This window comes from Lithobates pipiens, unplaced genomic scaffold (genome assembly GCF_037356315.1).
Source record: "Lithobates pipiens isolate NorthernLeopardFrog02 unplaced genomic scaffold, aLitPip1_a1.2 Scaffold_8, whole genome shotgun sequence".
Lineage (NCBI taxonomy): Eukaryota > Metazoa > Chordata > Amphibia > Anura > Ranidae > Lithobates > Lithobates pipiens.
Window position 1 is genome coordinate 580542230 of NW_027507903.1, and position 21675 is coordinate 580563904.

The 21675-nt window shown below is 45.7% G+C and overlaps 1 protein-coding gene across 2 annotated transcripts in view; it reads right to left on the reverse strand.

Annotated features, from left to right (window-relative positions):
* Positions 1 to 21675, reverse strand: part of LOC143961100 (potassium channel subfamily T member 2-like) — a 439371-nt gene that overhangs the window by 190534 nt on the left and 227162 nt on the right. For both annotated transcript variants that reach the window (XM_077470267.1, XM_077470268.1), the window contains exon 8: positions 12954 to 13037. In XM_077470267.1, the coding sequence (XP_077326393.1) occupies positions 12954 to 13037 (84 nt within the window). The remainder of the gene's footprint in view (positions 1 to 12953; positions 13038 to 21675) is intronic.

The following is a 21675-nucleotide window of genomic DNA, read 5'->3' on the forward strand; positions in this document are numbered from 1 at the left end:
TTGCGGGCTGTGGCGGTGTTTTGTTGGTCTTTGACGGTGGCAGTAAACATATGTGATGGAAAGGGGTGGGGGGCTCATCGGTAGTATGTGCCCCTCCGGTGTATTCCAGCGAAAGGTTAGCTGGAATACTGTAATGGTTGCACTGCGGGAAGGGGGTTGTCTCCGAGCTGATTATCCGCTGGAGGCCTATCGTGTGGAAAAAGGTCCCGCAGTGTATTGGTGGAATATGTGTTGGAGTTCCGGGGTGCCGTCAAAGACCAACAGACTGGAGTTGAACAAGTTGTTACGGAGGTGATATTTTGGTATATATTTGATATTGGAGTTATTTATATGGTGTGAATAATAAATAGGCTGCTATGGCCATTTATACTCCAAAATTAAGGTGTGGTCTCATCATTTTAGAAGGGTAAGAAATGGGGATGGTGGAGTACAAGTGGTATAGTAGTAAGAGGCAAGTTGGGTACCTCTGAACTACACTGGTCAAGTGAGGCCCGGAACGGAAAAGACAGAAAAGAAAAAGTAGTGCAGGGCCGGGCATGACCATGTGTTTAGGGGAGACAATGCATGGGTTAATATGAAGAGATTACAGGGGAGGGGACAGTGAGAAAAGTCCAAGGGGGAGTGGTAATATATAGGGAGGAGGCGGGGCTGGGCTGGGAAACAGAAAGTTGTGGAGAAAGAAATGAGGAGGCAGTTTTTCCCACCCACCCTCCCTATATGTTGTCTGTGTTTGTTGGTTTATGTGTTTTCTTTCTTTCAGGAGCATGGCAGATTGGTCGTCATGGCAGCTGTGGATTGGCGGTGTTTTGTTGGTCTTTGACGGTGGCAGTAAACATATGTGATGGAAAGGGGTGGGGGGCTCATCGGTAGTATGTGCCCCTCCGGTGTATTCCAGCGAAAGGTTAGCTGGAATACTGTAATGGTTGCACTGCGGGAAGGGGGTTGTCTCCGAGCTGATTATCCGCTGGAGGCCTATCGTGTGGAAAAAGGTCCCGCAGTGTATTGGTGGAATATGTGTTGGAGTTCCGGGGTGCCGTCAAAGACCAACAGACTGGAGTTGAACAAGTTGTTACGGAGGTGATATTTTGGTATATATTTGATATTGGAGTTATTTATATGGTGTGAATAATAAATAGGCTGCTATGGCCATTTATACTCCAAAATTAAGGTGTGGTCTCATCATTTTAGAAGGGTAAGAAATGGGGATGGTGGAGTACAAGCGGTATAGTAGTAAGAGGCAAGTTGGGTACCTCTGAACTACACTGGTCATGAACGATCATAGAAGCGTCTTAAAGAAGACAGTTGCCAATATTCTGTTAGGCTTGGTGTAGATTGGTTGGGGCGTGCTGTGACTTAGCTCTACATGTTACGCACAAAAGTGCTTCTTCAGGAGATTAGGCATATATTAATCTATACATCACACCACCTGTAATTCAGTGATCCATTTTATTTGGTAAGAGGCCTGTTGTGTTGATGTTCGGTAGAGGATAATCTCATGTTCACCTTATCTGTCTGCAACGTGGGTGGTTCCAGTATTTCCCCTGAACAAAGACTCTGTTTTAACACTATGGACTCTTATTTTATAATTTTATGCTTCTAGCGCTGCATATATTTAACCTTAATGCTTTTTATTGTCACCATACAATTTATGTCAGCTGCTTTATTATTGTTAGCGCAGTGATTCATTTTGAATGTAATGTTTTGAAAGAGGAAACAAGATTTATTAGCTCAAATTGTTAATTTATGTGTAGTGTTTTTTTTAGCAATACTGTACATAGGAGACTTTTGAATATAGGGTATAGTCATTATTTAAAACAAAAATTAATTTTATTGAAGGTTACCAATCCTTAAATGTGGCATCTGCATTTGTTTTTTTTAGGCTTATTTCCTGGTGTTCCAGCCAGTAACACACTTTCTGTGTAAGCCCTTGTACACACCATCGAAATGTCCGATCGGACCGCGCTTTCGGATAATCCGACTGTGTGTGGGCTTCATCGGACTTTTTCCATCAGAATGTCTGACCAACAAAGTCTGAGGGCTGGATATAAAAATTTTCCCACAACATGATCCGATCGGACTTTGTCCAATCGTTTGTAGAGAATTCCGATCGGACAAAGTGCCATGCATGCTCAGATCAAATTCCAAGACCAAAGCTATTGGCTACTAGCCTGAACGTAGTCCCGTCATAATGAACAAACGTCATCACGTTACGAACAATCGGATTTTCCGACAACTTTGTCCGACCATGTGTATGCAACACTAGTTTCGGACAAAATCCGTCAGACAAAATCCAACGGATTTTGTTGTCGTAATGTCCAACCGTGTGTACAAGGGCTTATGCCTGGGACACACTACTATATTTTTCCCATCACCAGTGGCTGAAAGTGCTGATCGGGAGCTGGTCGGCAGACCTCTTTCGGTCATGAGCCTTCAGCCAGCTTCTGTCAGACCGGCTGCCGTAAACACACGGGCCGAATGTCGGACCTGTCAATGACAGCAGATGCCGGCCGACATTCAGCCCATGTGTACTAGGCTTTAGAATGCCTTCACTCTGGATGGGGAGCAACAGAGACACCTTGGGACATCAGTATGGTAAGACTGGGGAGAGGGTAGTGTTAGATGTATTGGCATATTTATGGACTTAACAAATAAAGCCAAACTCCAGCTAATACTTTTACTTTTTAAGCAAGTACAGCCATGGCTTTTCTTTTTCTTTTGGGTTAAAGGTTTGACATAAATTAGTAAAATCTGATCACTGTAATCACCCCTGTAAGTGGTAAATGGTTTTTCTCAGCCCTCTAACTGTCACTTTTTCTGAACAGCTTTATCTGTTAAAAGAAGTTGAAAATTAACAGAGTGGCTGGATCACCAGATGAAAATGAAGGGGAAAAAACCCTATATTCTTATAGCGGAGTCCCACCTAAAATAGAAGCTCCACTTGTTTGCACCCAACCCCCCACTGCTACATTTGGCACCTTTCAGGGGGGGCAGGAACTTGTCAAAACCAGGTATCCGCTCCCACTTCCGTGTAAGATCGCTGCATCATTGTGTGTCAATCTACAAAACTTCCAGCCCCCTCCTCCTCCACCCACCACCTTCTGGGAGACACAGGTCCCAGAAGACAGTGGGACTATTCAAAAACCACAGCGCGACTCACGCATGCGCAGTAGGAAACAGGCTGTGAAGCAGCAAAGGCTTCACTTCCTGATTCCCTTAGTGAAGATGCCTGCACACAGAGCCGATGGACGGGTCGGCTTTGGGTGCCGACATCGCGGGCTTCCTGGACAGGTAAATGTCCTTATATTAAAAGTCAACAGCTACAGTTTTTGTAGCTGCTGACTTTAAATATTTTGTTCACCCAGCCTGGAAATATTTAATATTGCCATCACATCTAAGAATTGGTAAGCTTTATAATAAAATAAATTTGGGTTATATTCTACAGTTCCCAGTTGGCAGCAAGCAAAAACTGAAAATTGTATACTCACCTTTCCGTAATTTTGCTTTCCTGTCGTAATAAATTACGTTTATTTAACAAGTGATTGATGCATTGGTTTGAATGAGTGACCTCCCGAAATTCACAGTCGACAACTGTGCTGAATCTACTTTATAGTGGGCCATAAAGGTGTTTTTGGAAGACCAAGTTGCAGATTTGCATATTGTTTCCTCTGCAGAACGCTGCCCATAAAGTCGTCACCGCCCTAGTGGAGTAAGCTTTTAGGTCCTCAAGTATTTGAATCTGCTGTAGTGAATAGGTTTTTTTTGATGATCTTCACCAACCAAGAAGCGATGGTCTGAGAGGATGATGCCTGTCCCCTTTTGAAGCTGTGAGGAATGCCTAGAAGGTTATCTGTCTTCCTAAAAGTACTAGTTGCCGTAATGTATGCCGAGATGTTGCCTTTAACATTCAGTGGATGCGGATCACCTTGAAGTGTAAGAAGTGCTGGGAAACTTATCTCTTGGTTAAAATAAAACGAAGAGGGGACTTTTGGGATGAATCGTTCCGAAGGTCTTAGGAACAACCTGTCTGTATAAAAGACTAAATAAGGTTCCTTCGCAAGTAGTGCTTGCATCTCTGAGACTCTCTTCGCTGAGGTTATGGCAATGAGGAATGTGACTAATTGGTTAATTGGCTTCTGTCCAAAAAATTGGCCCTAGTATATGAATGGGGACCTTGGCTTGTGGGCTCCTTGAGGGTAGGGACTGATGTGAGTGTGCAATGTACAGGGACAATTGTAGCCACTCACTCAGGTTGAACTGGATGGACTGGTGTCTTTATTCAACCTTACTAACTATGAAACTATGAGACTTTAAGTGTTAAGTCCCATAAGGAGATGGCTTTGGAAGGGAAGAAAGGATTTATGAGACAGTGCTTCCAACACAATTGATAGATCCCATGCCGGAAAAGTAAGTCTTCTGGGAGGTCTTATTTTTAGACATGCTTTTTAAAACTGCATGAGGAGAGGGTCTTGGGTCCACATTACTCCTGTCATGGACGATAGTGCTGAGACGTGAACTTTTAGGTATTTGAGCCTAGGCCCTTTTCCAGATCAGACTGGAGGAATTAGAGGATTTGTGGCACCCCTAGTGATGATGTGTTCCAACATTGTTGTGAGAATGAAATACATTTTTCCTAGATTCTCTTATAGGTGTTGTTGGTAGTCGCTTTTCTGGCTTGAAGTAGAGTTTCCACCACTCTCTGGGAACAACCCTGATCTAGGAACCTAGACCTTTCAACCTCCATGCCATCAGTTGTAGTTTCCTGGCGACGGGTGAAAAATGTAGCCCTGAAAGAGTAAATCTGGTGTGACTGGAATAGGCAAAGGACTCTCTGTGTTCATCTGCATGAGCGTTGTAAACCATGGCCTCCTCGGCCAGAAAGGAATTACAGCTATCACTGTTGATTTTGATCACTTGAGTCGGAATAGGAACTTCACTATCAGAGGAATTGGAGGGAAAATGTAGCCTAGCTGGAAGGTCCATGGATGTTGTAGGCAATCTATCCCTTCTGCCGATGGGCAAGCAGCCCTCGAAAAGTATCACTGACATTTTGTGTTCTCTAGGGTTGCTGCCAGGTCTATGTCTGGAATAACCCAGTTTTTGGTTATGAGAGAGAAGGCCTGATGACTCAGGGGCCATTCATTTTTGGATAAGAATCTTCTGCTTAGGTTGTCGGCTAGATGATTCTGTGCCCCAGGAACGTACACCGCCTTCAGATCCATCCGGTTCATTTGTGCCCATTCGAGGATGGGGCGAACTTCTTCCATAAGAGAGTGACTCCTGGTACCCCCTTGTCTGCTGACATAAGCTACTGCCACTCTGTTGTCCATACATAGTAACACCACTTTGCCTCTCAAGAGGGGACCGAATTCCAAGAGGGCTTGAAAGGCAGCTCTCAATTCCAGTATGTTTGAAAAAATCTCCTGGGTTTGGAACTGCCAGAGACCCTGGACTGCCTGGTCCCAAAAGTGGGATCCCCATCCCTTCATACTGGCGTCATAAGTGACCACTTCTTGTAGAGGGGGAACTATGTGTATGTGGGTCCACCACCATATGGACTGTTTAACTTGATTGGAAATAAGGATTGATTGACAGACACATTGACACTCTATTCCACTGGCTCAGAAATGAATTCTGAAATGTCCTCATGTGCCACTGGGCCCACTGAATCTTTGGTATGGTTGCTGACATCGAGCCTAGAGCAATGAGGCATGCTCTGGCTGGAATCAATACTGCTGCTAGTAATCTTTTCATTTTCTGGATTAGGAGAGTTGCCTTCTCTGGGGGAAGTTGTGCTCTGTTTAGTTGAGTGTCTAGTTATGCTCCCAGAAAGATCATCTTCTGCGTAGGTTGAAGGTTGCTCTCTTTTCCCAGTTTATCAACCATCCAAAACATTGTAGTGTGGCAATCAGTGTTTCCCAATGGAAAATGAGAGATTCCCGACTGTCTGATAAGAGGAGGATGTTGTCCAGGTAGAGATGGACTCTTAGACCCCTCTCTCTCAGAAAGGCTATCCACGGTAGCAGGACCTTTGTGAAAGTCCTGGGGGCGGCGGTAATTCCGAAAAGCAGACTCTGAAACTGAAAAAGTATTTATGTTTTACTGAGAATCGAAAGAATCTTTGGAATGTAGCATGTATAGGTACGTGAAGATAAGCGTCGGATAAGTCTACAGATAGCATCCAGTCTTCCAGATTTATCACGCAAAGGATTGTTTGAAGACTTTCCATCTTGAAAGATTTGACCATGATTTTCTTGTTGAGTTTCTTTAGGTCTAATACTGGGCGCAGGTCTCCTGTCTTTTTCTTTACTAGAAATAGTGGAGAGTAGAATCCTTTCCCTCTCTGGTGCTTTGGAACTTCTACTATCGCCCGTTTCTGAAGCAAATCCTGAATGTGCTTGATTAAGAACATTCTCTTTTCTCTTGAAGCTGGAAGTCCATAACTGGTCCTTGGGAATTCGGTTTTTGAATTTCCACTTGTGACCAAACTGAATGGTAGCCACCGCCCAAGTATCTATGTTCTCTGCCCAAGCCTTCATGAACTTTGTGAGCCTGGCTCCTACCACCGCAGGCTGGATGGACACACCATCAAAAATACTACTAGCTGTTCTCCTGTAGAGGGGGATTTCCTTTTTTTTAATTTTTAGAAGGAGGTCTGGGGATTCCTCCAATTTCTCCTAAACTCCTTTCTAGGTCTGTATGACTTGGCCTCTCTGTACCTTTCTGGGAGAACACGGCTGAATTGTGGCGGTTTCTGTTGTTTTGGTCTCCTGTCTGAGGGAATGAGGCATGATTTTCCTCTGGTAACGTTGGATATGGCTGTGTCTAGCTTTTCTACAAAAAGGATTGTTCCGTCGTATGGGATCTGACACCAGTTCATTTTTGAAGCAGCATCAGCTGTCCAGGGTTTAAGCCATAGGGCCCTTCTGGTGATCACAGCATTGCCCTTGAGAAGTACCTGATTGTGTCCACGAGGCCTCTGCCATAAAAGTCCCCTGCGAGACTGAGTTCCTGAAGAGCTGTGGTCACTCTTTCCTGTTCTGCTCCCTCCAGGATCAGTTTCTCAACATTAGACATTCAGCTGGAGATGGCTCTTCCTACAGCTGCTAAAGCGAGAGCAAGCCTACAAGCTCTGCCTGCTGCCGCATAAGCTCTTTTTAAATCGAGGTCGATTTTCCAATCAAACACATCCCTGAATGTTACTGCATCCTCGAGAGGTAGTGTTACATGCCTGGCCAAACGCATTAGTGATGCGTCTACTACTGGGGCTGACACTAACGGATTTACGTTAGGCTCTTTTAGTGGGTAGAGTTTTGTCAGTCTGTTGTTGAGACTGTTTTTTTCTCTGGCTTCTGACACTCATCTTTGATCAGTTCTTCCAATTCATCAATGAATGGGAATGATTTCCAGATCGTGGGGCTTCTTAAGGCTCCATGCACACTGAAGCTGATAAACTGCAGTTTATTGGCGTTTGGGCGTTTTTTGTAAAAGCCCATGAACTCCACTCTATGTTAGCCTATGTGTCCATGCACACATGGACGTTTTTCAGCTTTAATGAGCAGTGGAGTTTATGGGCTTTTTTCTGAACGCCAGAAATTAGCGTTCAAAGTGCCGTTTTTCAGCGGCAAAAAACGACAAACGCTCATAAACGCTCATAAACGCTCATTAACGCTCATTAACGCTCGTTCATTAGTGTTCGGCATTCTATTTTTCAATGCATTGTGGGATTTTTGGAGTGTCCTCTGTGTATTTTTATAAAAAACGCCCATTAACGCTAACGCTGTAAAACGCTCATTAACGCTAGTATAAAACGCTGTTAAAAGCAGGTTTTTCAACCAGCGTTTTCTGCCAGCAATCTGGCGTCCAGAAATAGCTTTTTTGAGCTTCAGTGCGCATGGAGCCTAAGGCTCCATGCACACTGAAGCTCAAAAAAGCTATTTCTGGACGCCAGATTGCTGGCAGAAAACGCTGGTTGAAAAACCTGCTTTTAACAGCGTTTTATACTAGCGTTAATGAGCGTTAATGAGCGTTTTACAGCGTTAGCGTTAATGGGCGTTTTTTATAAAAATACACAGAGGACACTCCAAAAATCCCACAAGGCATTGAAAAATAGAATGCCGAACACTAATGAACGAGCGTTAATGAGCGTTAATGAGCGTTAATGAGCGTTTGTCGTTTTTTGCCGCTGAAAAACGGCACTTTGAACGCGAATTTCTGGCGTTCAGAAAAAAGCCCATAAACTCCACTGCTCATTAAAGCTGAAAAACGTCCATGTGTGCATGGACACATAGGCTAACATAGAGTGGAGTTTATGGGCTTTTACAAAAAACGCCCAAACTCCAATAAACTGCAGTTTATCAGCTTCAGTGTGCATGGAGCCTTAGGCTTCTTCCATACGATTGCTTCTTTCAGAGACTTAACGAATGGCTCTATCAGGGTAAAGTCAAATCCTGTTGAGGCCTCTAATTCTTCTGTCAAATGAGCAACTGCTTTTTTTTTTATGTGCTGGGTGTTACTGTTGAGGCAGTCTGAGTAGGCTTATCTGTTTCAGGTGTTGATATTTTGTTGAATTGATTCTCTAATGATGTCATCACCTCTCTGGCACCTGTCTCTTTTTCTGTAGTAGCTTCATTGAAGCACGAACGACAGGCCAAATGTCTGGAAGGGCTATGGCGCCACAGACCCAGCAAGCATTTGCGGTCAAGCGGAAGCGATGGTTAGTCGAAGATGTTCTGGGAGGAGAGGACCTTCCGTGGTATGAGTGATGGTGTCAAGAGGGTGACCTAGAGCGAGCTGCTTCATCTTCGATCTGTGCGGCTTCTTTGAGTTGAGCGACTTCTTTGATGCCCCGAGCGGCTCCTTTGGTTATCTGAGCAACTTCTTCTTTACCTGAGCTGTTTCAGCGTCTTGAGTCTGATGATCTTGTGGACCTGATAGGGCTGTCCAATAAGGACTACTTACCAATTTGTCCCCTTACCTATTAAGCTGTGGATGGTCTGCTTGGGCAGTGGTCTCCATGAGGGATGAACAGAGGCTTTCACCTAGAGTATGCAGGAGTTAAAGAAAACATAGAGAAACAGACCAGTCACCCATAGTAGAGACTAAGTTAGTTACCTTTAGTGGAGGAGCAAGGATAGAGAGATTAGCAGGCAGTGTCTGCGTCTAGTACAATCCTGATAGGAATCCCTGGTGTCTTGCAGTGACAGGAGATAGAGGAAGGGTAGGAGGTTTAAATTGACCACCATCGCGGCGGAATGACGTCACGATCGCGAATGCACGATATCACGCTGAGGAGCCCATTGCCATCATAGATGCTGGCAAAACAAGCTCCTAATGGAGTCACTCCTGCTTGCGCTTGCGCAGAAGTGACTGGATGCTCAGGGACCATCTTAGGGATGTCAGGATGGCTGTGTGGGAATACAGATCCTAAAGAAACCCACAAGCGCTAAGAAAGAAAAAAATAGAGACCATTGCAAATAATCTTAAGCCTATTTAAAGCTTGTACAGTACCAGGCAATATACCTCTGAGACCATCAGAGTGGGGTTCCTTCCATCTAGCTCGTTTAGAGGCTGTAAAGGCAAGGACTTCCACCCAGGAGAGGCTTGAACCTGGCTGGGGCAAGAGCGGTAAGGGGTGCTGAGCGATCCATCCACTCCCAGACAGGTGAGGAAAAAAAGGAGAATACTGAGGTGGGTCTTACAATTTATAGCTTTTCAGTCCTATCAGGTTATGAGGGGTGGAGTCACAACCCAAATGTATGCTGCCATCATGCGACAGGAAAGTCTTTTGGCACAGTAGAAACTTTAAGATTCTGTAGTTTGCTAAAACTGAATGAAAAGTGTCTTAGCTTAGCCAGCTAAAGTGTATAAATGGGACCTTACCTATTCATTTCTTAATTTCCCAGAAAATTTACAGAATTTTACACATCGATTGACCTTGGTAGGATCTAGGATTTGTAAACTTAAATTAAGTGAACGCTTGCATTACGTTCACATGAATGAGAACACATTTTTTGCTGAAAATAATTTAAAAAAAGAACAGAAAGCCGGGACTAGGATGATGGATTGTCCAACCTAGTATCAGACACATTACCACAAACGAAAAAGATTCTTAAGAATAACAGCACAGACAAATCTATTAACATCAGGGATAGTATGAAACAAATTAAAGTGATTAATCAAAGCAAATGAAAGTCCTCCAGCACGAACAGACAGTTCTCAATTCTGAGAAACAGATAAAATAATGAGCAACTCCAAAAAAAAGTAAAATGAAACATTATATGTTAATGCCATACCAGCAACAGTGCACTATGTTCAAATTAAGAAGTGTTCTGCTTATTTATTCAACAAGTCTATGTGGATCCTATACTGCTGCTTCCACAATCATATTAGTCTGGATGGACTTCTTTTTTCAAGCTAACTCTTGGGCTGGATTTCAGTGTTATGTCACTTAGGCCCCATTCACACCTGAGCGTTTTGTAGCTTGAAGCCTGAAGCTACAAAACGCTAGAGGGGAAAAAATCCATTATCCTCAATGGAGATGGTTCACATCTCCACTCCATGTCGCCTGAAGCTGAATGCCTGAAGCTCAAACAAGTTCTGGACCCTTTTTTGTCGCTTGAATCGAGCAGATTTGGGCTTTTTTCTTCTTTTTACATTGGTGACCCTTGCCCTGCATAAAATTGCGGCAAAACGCTGTAAAAACGCAGCGAAATCACGGTAAAAAACGCTGTAAATTCACGCGATTTTCTGCTTGAAAATGCTACGCTCAGGTGTGAATGCAGCCTAAGAGGCAGCAGCTAATGAGGGCAGGGAGGCAGTAGAATAACTGGACATTGTTCAAGAACAGGGGATCTGGGAAAAGAGTAGACCAACACAAAAAATCCAAAATCAATGATGCAAAATTGAGGTGCACAAGGAAGCCAATGTCAGAAAGGCAGCATGGAAAATAACAGGAGAGCAAGCATGATGGAGCACAGATGGGTCAGGGTCAGATTTAGAAAAACAGCATGGAGGAGAATAGGAGAGACAGGATCAGGGAGGCTACATGGAGGAAAGAAGAAGAGACATAACAGGCTGACATCAAGGAAGAGAATAAGAGAAATAGGACCAGAATGTGGAGAAGAACAGGAGATGGAGGATCAGAGAGGAAGCAGGGAGGAGAGCAGGAGAAGCAGGAAAGATTGACATCAAGGAGGAGAACAAGAGAGACAGGATCAGAATATGGAGAATAACGGGGAAGGGAGCATCAGAGAAGCAGAATGAAGGAGAAAAGGAGAGACAGGATCAGAGAGGTAGCATTGTGAACAAGAGAAGCAGGATCAGAGAGGCGGCATGGAGGAAAACAAAAAGGCAGGATGGAGTGAAAACATGGAGGAGAATGTGAGAGGCAGGACCAGAATATGAAGGAAAACAGGGGAAGGAGGATCACAGAGGCAGCATGGAGGAGGAAAGGTGAAGCAGGTTTGGAAATGCAGAATTGATGAGAACAGGAGAGACAGGATCAGAGATGCAGCAGGGAGGAGAACAGGAGAGACAGGATCAGATATGCAGCTTGGAGGAGAACAGGGGAGATAGGATCAGAGATGCAGCATGGAGGAGAACAGGAGAGATAGGATCAGAGATGCAACATGGAGGAGAACAGGAGAGACAGGATCAGAGATGCAGCATGGAGGAGAACAGGAGAGACAGGATCAGAGATGCAGCATGGAGGAGAACAGGAGAGACAGGATCAGAGATGCAGCATGGAGGAGAACAGGAGAGACAGGATCAGAGATGCAGCATGGAGGAGAACAGGAGAGACAGGATCAGAGATGCAGCATGGAGGAGAACAGGAGAGACAGGATCAGAGATGCAGCATGGAGGAGAACAGGAGAGACAGGATCAGAGATGCAGCATGGAGGAGAACAGGGGAGACAGAATCAGATATGCAGCATGGAGGAGAGCAGACGAAAAAGTACAGATTGACATTGACAAGAAAAGGGGAAACAGGACAAAAATATGGAGAACAAGGGAAGGGAGGATCAGAGAAACAGCATGAAGGAGAAAGAGGTTCAGAAGTGCAGCACTGAGGAGAACAGGAGAAACAAGCTCAGAGAGGCAGCATGGAAGAGAACAGGACAGACAGGACAGACTGAAAACACAGACATTGATGAGAACAGGAGAGAAAGGATCAGAGAGGCAGCATGGAGGCGAGCAGTAGAAAAAGTACAGATTGCCAACATGGAGGAGAATGAGAGAGGGAGAACCAGAATATGGAGGACAACATGTAAGGGAGGATCAGAGAGGTAGTATTGGAAAGCACAGGAGAGCTAGGATAAGACAAGAGGATATAAAAGAAAAGTAGAGCCAGGATTAGAATGACAATGTGAAAAAGAACAGGAGAGAGAGTTTGAGAGGAGGCCTACAGGAGAGCCTCAATTATAGAAGTAGAATGGAGGAGCACAGGAAAGCTGTGGATATAAAAGAAAAGTGCAACCAGGATTAGAATGACAATGTAAAGAAGAAAATGAGAGTTTATGAGAGGAGCAGCACAGGTGAGCCAGAATCACAGTAGCATGGAGGAGCACAGGAAAAACAAAAACATAGAGGGCACAGGAAAGCAAGAGAGACAAATTCATAGATGTAGTATGTAAGAGAACAGTAGAGTAGACGAAACAGGGCAGAATGACAACAACATGGAGGAGAACAAAGGCGACAGGACCAGAATATGAAGGAGAACAGGGTAGGAGGATCAAAAAGGAAGCATTGAGGAGCACAGGAGAGACAAGTTTAGAGATGTAGAGTGGAGGAAGCTAGACCAAGGGGGCTTTTACTATTAGCAAAACAAAGTGTGCACCAACTCTTCAGGGAACACAGACAGTGGAAGGTGGGATAAGGAATATCCTGTAACACTTTAAAACTAGGAGCAAAGTAGTATGCCCGTTCTAATTGATGAAGCAGGGAGTGTAACTTACGATCATGTTCTCCAATGCATGTTTTGCTAGCCAGCAGTTGAGGAAGACTGGTATATAAAGACTTCTCAGTGGAGGCCAAAATACCTAAAACAGAGCACAGATAACAGTAAACGAAGGCAGCATTGTGATATGTTAATTAACATTGCTATCATGCCATGTTGGTCTAACCACCATTGGTTTTCAGGGGGGGTACTCTTTAAGGAGGGTTATATGTCAGTTTTTTTGCCATCTGATTTCCATTTGAGAGATTTCCCTTCACTTCCTGACTTCCCCACAGCCAAAACTGGAAGTAAAAGGAAGTCTCTTAAAAGTGAAGGAATCTCTGGTTGTCACCAGGGTCACCAGAGCTAGCCTTTCTGTTGAAAGATTTGCCCTCTAATCCTGTTCTGGTGACAGTTTATATCAGGGATTTCTTTCACTTTTCAAGCAATGAAAAGAGATATATAAATGGAGAACAGGCAGATGGATAAAAGGTCCACCTCTTCCCAGGGCCGTCTTAATAGCATCATGGGCCCCTGGGCAAAATAATGCTCTGGGGCACCTACAATGGAGACAGCGCAGGTAAACAGACATAAAGTAGGTAGGAGGCAGACAAGCGGAGCTTCCCCTTTTCTGTGGAGCTACAATCATTCTGTACAGTAAAGAAACAGTGGGAAAATACTACATACATAAAGTAACAAAGCTGTCCTGTGCATATAATATACTGTATCTGCTAGAATAATGCTCAGGACAGTTGTAACAAGTATAGACCCCTCTACGTCCCAGATGTCCCCCCAGCACACTGACCCCTCTACACCTTAGCTATCCCCGCAGCACTCTGACCCCTCTACACCCTAGATATCCCCCAGCACTTTGACCCCTCTACATCCCTGATATCCCCCCATCACTCAGACCCCTCTACACCCCAGATATCCCCCCAGCACTCTGACCCCTCTACACCCCAGATATCTCCCCAGCACTCTGACCCCTCTACACCCCAGATATCTCCCCAGCACTCTGACCCCTCTACACCCCAGATATCTCCCCAGCACTCTGACCCCTCTATACCCTACTTATCCCCCCAGCACTCTGACCCCTCTACGTCCCAGATATCCCCCCAGCACACTGACCCCTCTACACCCTACTTATCCCCCCAGCACACTGACCCCTCTACACCCTACTTATCCCCCCAGCACTCTGACCCCTCTACACCCCAGATATCCCCCCAGCACTCTGAACCCTCTATACCCTACTTATCCCCCCAGCACTCTGACCCCTCTACGTCCCAGATATCTCCCCAGCACACTGACCCCTCTACATCCCAGATATCCCCTCAGCACTCTGATCCTTCTACATCCCAGATATCCCCCAGCACTCTGACCCCTCTACATCCCAGATATCCCCCCAGCACTATGACCCCTCTACACCTTAGCTATCCCCCAGCACTCTGACCCCTCTACACTCTAGATATCCCCCAGCACTTTGACCCCTCTGCATCCCTGATATCCCCCCATCACTCAGACCCCTCTACACCCCAGATATCCCCCCCAGCACTGTGACCCCTCTACATCCCAGATATCCCCCCAGCACTTTGACCCCTCTACACTCCAGATATACCCTCAGCACTTGATATATAGGGGTATGCCTATATATCAAGAATAATGTACAAGTGAATGTGAGAGATGACATCACTAAGGGAGCTAGGGAGAAGGTGGAATCCTTATGGGTAGAGCGCCAAAGGGATGAAGCTAAGGGGAAAATACAACACACTGGTCCAGCCATACCTAGAGTATGCTGTCCAGTTCCAGGCACCACACCAGTCCTCAGGAAGGATGTACTGGGAATGGAGCGAGGAGTACAAAGAAGGGCAACTAAGCTAATAAAGGGTCTGGAGGATATTAGTTATGAGGAAAGGTTGCGAGCACTGAATTTATTCTTTCTGGAGAAGAGGCGCTTGAGAGGGGGATATGATTTCAATTTATAAATACCGTAGTGGTGGCTTCACAATAGGGATAAAACTTTTTCATGGAAGGGAGTTTAACAAGACATGTGGCCACTCATTAAAATTAGAAGAAAGGAGGTTTAACCTTAAACTATGTAGAGGGTTCTTTACTGTTAGAGCGACAAGGATGTGGAGTTCCCTTCTACAGGTGGTGGTCTCAGCGGGGGGCATCAAAAGTTTAAAAAAACTATTAGATAAGCACCTGAATGACCGCAACATACAGGGATATACAATGTAATACTGACATATAATCACACACATAGGTTAGACTTGATGGACTTGTGGCTTTTCTCAACCTCACCTACTGGTTTAAAGTGAAATAACTTTATTTTTACACACACTTTTTTGTATTGATCACTACAGAGATAATGGTTTTCTGCACCTTTTAGATTAAAGGGATTGTAAAGTATTTTTTTTTCTTAAAATAACAAACATGTTATACTTACCTCCACTGTGCAGCTCGTTTTGCACAGAGTGTACCCGAACCTGCTCTTCTAGGGTCCCTCGGCGGCTGTCTCTGCTTCTTCCCGCAGGTACTTCTCACATTCATGTGAGCTCCCTCGCATGGTGAGAAGCACCTGCGGGCGCGCTCCCGTGATACAGCCGGCGGCTATAGCCGCTCGCTGTATCACACGGCCCCGCCCCCCGGCGCGCCGCGTCATTGGATGTGATTGACAGCAGCGCGAGCCAATGGCTGCGCTGCCTTCAATCCATCCACTCCAGCCAATCAGCGGCCAGGCTGAGTGGTGAAGAGGAAGTCGGGGCAAGCGCGGGACTTTCGAGGGGTGAGGTAAGTAAAACGGGGGGGGGGGGGGGCTGGGGGCGCCGGCACTGTCAGATGTTTTTTCAAAGGTGAAAAAACATTTACCTTAACAACACCTTTGATCATCATTTGTATTAGTTAGAGGAATAGTGTCTCATTATTGGTATTCGTGGAAGGAACAGAACCCCATCAGTGGTGTCACTGGAAGGAATAGTGTCATGTCATTGTTATTAGTGGGAGAAATAGTGTCCCATTGTTGGGATTAGTGGGAGGAATCATGTACCATCTTTAGTGTCAATGGGAGGAATAGTGCCTCATTGGTGTCAGTGCAAGGAATTATTTATGCCCCTCTTTTGGGGTTTATGGCGAGAATTATGCTTAACTGTTGTTATCAGTCGAAACAATGGTGCCTCAAGGGCCAGATAAAGGCAAGCAAAGTGCTGCATTCAGAGCAATCTGCATTCATGCCCTTTTCAGAGGGCATTTGACAGGTGTTGACAGGCGATGAAGAGGTAATATATATCAATAGCTTGATGGAAACCTAATGCCACACTACCATCCCACAATTGCGTGCAGCCCCATTGAACTCAATGGGCAAGTTTGAAAGCGGTGCTGCTTGTTTTACTCTGCACGCCAAGTTAAAAATGGTGTGGCCGCAAAGCTAGGCATCGCAGCCGTGGCATATGAACAGCCCCATCTGGCTGTTATTTTACGGTTCAGGTGGGTGGCCGGGTGACAGTTAATCTACGGCTCAGCTGACAACTTTTATTGCGCAACCCCCCCCCCCCCCCCCAACAGCTTAGCTGAAAGAGACCTAAAATAAATGCTTTTATGAACCACATAGGGGAAAGCAAATTTAATAAAAAAAGAGATGAGGACATTTTGTTTTATACATTTTTCTGCCCTGTGGGAATCCAAGAAATCTAAAATAAAAAGTAAAAATAAAAATAAAAAATGTATTAAAAAAGCCAGTGTGGTTCTCAGTCTGCTGTGTAGGGGATCACAACAACAAGCTAGTATAAAGCCATACTCAAGTACTTATAATTGCTGTATTTAAATACCATCATTATCTTTTAAAGAATAGACAACTATGGAGATGGTTAAGCAGGTCATAGATGGGTTGAAAACCGAACGAAAATTCTTGGTCATTCGTTTTCCGCTTCATTAGTGTGCCAGCTGCGATACATGATTTTCATGCTGCGATCGAAAGATCCCAGATCCAGCATGCTGGATTTTGCTTAGAAGAACGAAAAGAATGATGGCACAATCGTATGTGCCATTTTTCTTTTTCAATCGACATAATGTTCAGCTTTCAACGCGTCAATGACCGGCCTTCCATTTGATCCGTTTTCACGCGTATTTGATGAATACCTGGATTAAGTCAATGCTTTAATAGCGTTTTTTAAAAAAAAGAACTGATAAGGAATCATTCCTCCCACACACAGATACAAACACCTACACAGCCTTTTGCTTTGGTTTCACAAGGGCACATGGTTTTGCCGCTGATTAAAATTACAGCCTAAGAGGCAGAAGAGGAGGACAAGGGACAGACGTGTCTGTGCAATAGTAATTGTAGCAGAATGGGCCAGCTCCTAATAAGCCGGCATCGAGATCCAATCTCTCCCCTAAGCCTTAATAACAGCTCTCGTCTTATTACACGGTAGCCGGAGGTTGGAGTGATTGGAGAAGAGGAGAATTGGAGCCGCCGAGCAGCACTCCAAGAGGGGTAAGGTCGTGTACTCATCAGGCTGCCTGAAAAGTGATGTCTGTAAGCAGTGATTGGCAGCTGTGCGCGATATTTTCTCGACACCCACCGTGGGCAGAAAGAGTGTGGGAGAAATGATATTGTCCGACAGGTACTAGTTAAAACAAAACAGGAAAGGGAGAGATGCAGCCAAGATCTAAAGCAAAGAGTTAAAGGGAATTGGGGATAAGGACACTCAGGCCAGGCACTGAAGAAAGAGAAATACAACAATAGGAGATGGATTTATACTAACAATGCATTCACACCAACAATGGCCTGTGTAAAAAGCAATAAAACTGAACTCCAGGCACAAAAACTTTCTCAATAGCCACAGAGGATATTAATCTAATTAGTGTGCATCAAACATATTTGCAAACCCAGATATTACCCTAAAAAAAGTAGGCGTGACCTCATCAGTGTGCTGTACAGAGAGCTGTGGGATGGGCCAACAGGCCCCACCCACTACAGGCTGCCTGCAGGAAACTACAGGAGGAGGCGGAGACAAGACCCGTCACCCTGCACAAGGAGAGGCGGCACAGTGGTGTAGTGGTTAGCACTCTCACCTAGCAGTAAAAAGGGTTGCTGGTTCGTACAACAACCATGACACTACCTGCCTGGAGTTTGCATGTTCTCCCTGTGCCTGCCTGGGTTTCCTCCGGGTACTCCAGTTTCCTCCCACACTCCAAAGACATGCAGGTAGGTTAATTGGCTTCTGTCCAAAATTGGCCCTAGTATATGAACGGGGACCTTGGATAGTGGACTCCTTGAGGGTAGAGACCGATGTGAGTGTGCAATGTTTTGGGATAGGGACAATTGTGGACACTCACTCAGGTTGAACTGGATGGACTGGTGTCTTTATTCAACCTTACTAACTATGTAACTATGAGAGAGAGCAGCAGTGACTGGTCTTTATAAAAGGGAAGTTCAGAGCGCATGCGCGGGATCTCGGACGCAGACGTGCTCTGAGAGAGCTCCGCACGATCCGGCCCAAATACAGCAATATTGAGCACAGCCAGCGGGACAGCGGCGACGGAAACAACAGGGGGAAGCTTCGGGGACGGTAATGAACAGGCGGGCTCAGGGTCAGCTGAAGAGAGGTCAGCGCAAAGCCTTGCAATTCACCGGGGGGTCCGGGTCCTCTCCTGAATGCAGGCCGCAATCCAAGATGGCGCCGAGACACACGAGGCCCAGCCTCCGGAGCTGCAGCCTTCCTGCGGGATGGAGCCAGCAGAACCCCCCTGAAACTCCCCAGGGATCCATTCTCATCGCAATCTTCCGGGGACATGGAGGAAGACCAGCAGGGTGAGTCCCGTTCGCATCCCTCTTCCCCGGCCATAGATGAAGATGCACAGGAACTGGTGGGCTCCCCTGAATCCTCTATGGATAAAAATATGGCCGAAATGGCAGAGGCCATGTCCAGTCAGCTTAGCTCTGCTACCATAGCACCCCAGTCAGCATATTACTCCGGGGACACAGTGCTACTAGCCCGGTTCTCCACAATGCTACAACAGGAGCTTTCTAAGGCCTGCACTTTGATTACCACTTATCTTAAGAGGGACATTCACAGTATTGGTGAGAGATTTGACATAGTTGAAGCTAAGGTTGAAGGCACTGTCAAAAGGGTTAACCAGAACACCCATATGCTCACAGACCTCCAGGACAGGCTAGAGGATGCCCTCACAAAAATAGAGGACTTGGAAAATCGCTCTCGCAGATACAATGTGCGCATTCGCGGCCTGCCCGAAACGCATACCGATCTGGAAGGGGCAATGAAGGAGTTAATGAAGGAATTGATCCCAGACATTGCTCCGCATCACATGGAAATTGACCGCATCCATAGGGCCCTTACTGCCCCTAGATCTGATGGCCTGCCTCGTGATGTTATTGTTAAACCGCACTATTACCAGACCAAGGATAAGTTGATGCTTGCTGCCCGCAATCGGCAGGACTTGACTCTTTGTGGGTCATCTATTCAGTTATTTACTGACCTTGCTCCTTCTACGGTGCAAAAGCGTAGAAATCTAAAACCCCTGTTACAACACCTCATCAACAAGCAGATCAGATATCGGTGGGCCTTCCCCTTCAGACTATCTTTCACTTATAATGGCAAATCCTACTCATTTTCCACGTTGCCGGAGGGCGAAGATTTACTACTTAGCCTGGGCATTATCTCGAGAGACTCACCAGCCTCCTCCCCTCCGAATACAGCACACCGCTCTCTCTCCCCACTCTGAATGGAGCGCAAGCGGAACCCACCTAGAGGAACCCCCCGGAAGACCTGAAAACGCACTCTAGTGCCCTCCTTACAATCCTGGACTTACCACTTGCAGAAGAAGGGATACTACTATTTTTTTGACCTGAGGGACAAATCTGAGTCCGCCTGTGCCTGCGCGACTGCGTAGTCACCCTGTTAGCACAACCATAGTGCAGTTTCCTATTTTTTGGGATCATTTTTCCCCGAAACGGTTCTCTCGTAACTGACTTGAAGTTATTGTGTTTTTCCTTTTTACTTTTATATTCTTTTTTATTATTCTTCTCTCTTCTCTCCCCTGGGAGGGAGGGTGCTGGGGCGGGGGGGGGGGCATTTGGTGCCTGCTTGCCCTGGGGCCGTTGCTCTCGGGGTGGGACAGACTCACGCGGCTAGTGTAACTCTCTGTCCGATAGTATGCAAGACCCGAGTCTGCTCTGCTGGCCTGCTTTGGAGCAAGGGCCATTTGGGCTGGATCGGAAATCCATGCTGCTCTTTTGCAAGACTACCTTCCCTCTTCGGAGAGGGGTACCCTTGCCACTTCCGGAAAGGACATTAAATCCGGCAGGGATTATTTCCCACACTGTTATACGGTTTGCACAAGTTAACTGGTATAAGTTTGCGGGGCTACGGCCCTCGTCTTTTATGTTAACTAATCCTCTATTTCTTCTCTTTTTCCTCTTTCTTTCCACCCCCTATCTTCCCCGAGCCGTGGTCCTGACCCTCACTTACACACGCTGGTACTGGAAGCCTGGGGACTGGGAGTCCCGTCTATTGGAGGCTATGCCCGCCCTCATTATACTACAAGGTAAGAGTGTTCTGCCCTACCACGATGGCTAAGTCATATTTGTTTGACTTTTCGGTGATCACCCATAATGTCCATGGCTTTAATTCCCCAATTAAAAGGACTAAAGCCTTCCAATTTTATCACAAACAGAAAGTGGATATATTGCTACTACAGGAAACACATTTTTCTAAGACGTCAGCCCCACGTTATCTTAATGTTAAATACCCACAGTTTTACTTAGCTAATGGACCCGATAAAAAGGAGGGGGTGGCCATAGCTTTTTCTAGACGAACCCCTTTTACGCCCCATCACCATAATTAAGGATAAGGGTGGCAGATATATCATGGCAGTGGGACGTATCCATGACCAACTTGTTTCCTTTGTATCCTATTATGCTCCAAATTCAGGACAGGTGGACTTTTTTAGCAAGATGTTGAGGACATTGATGCCTAAGGTCCAGGGACAGGTGATCTTGGGGGGGGACAGCAACATCCCGCTGGACAGAATTATGGATAAATCCAACCCTGACAGACCCGCTTTCAAAAGACCGCCGACTGGGAGCAATAGGGTAGCTAGACTGTTACACCTCTATGATTTAATTGACGCATGGAGTCCAATCCCACTACTAGGGATTATACACATTTCTCGCAGGTGCACCACACCTATTCCAGGATAGATCATATTCTGGTCCGCACACTTCTGCTCCCGTATCTAACGTCGGTATCAATACTGTCCACCCCCTGGTCGGACCATTCTCCGATTAAAATGTCTTTGACTGGGTTATGGTCCAAAGCTTCCCCAGCCCCGTGGCGATTGAATACTAGTCTGTTAAATGACCCCAATTTGTACGCCGAAATAGAAAAAGCACTACAACAGTTCTTTACGGGTAATAAATCCTCGGACACGTCACCCACGATTAATTGGGCGGCTCACAAGGCCACAATTAGGGGCATTATGATACAAATAGGCTCTAGGCAAAAGCGGGCCCGAGACCATGCGATTCGGCAACTGGAAGCCAAATTAGACCGGCTGATGCGGGAACAACATGCTCACCCGCTCTGCGACATTAGACATACGATCGATGACGTTAGACTGGAATTGAACTTGGCTCTGACGACTCAGGCGGAAAAACATATTGGCTGGTCTAAACATAGGTATTATACAATGGGTGACAAACCAAATACCATGTTAGCCAGGAA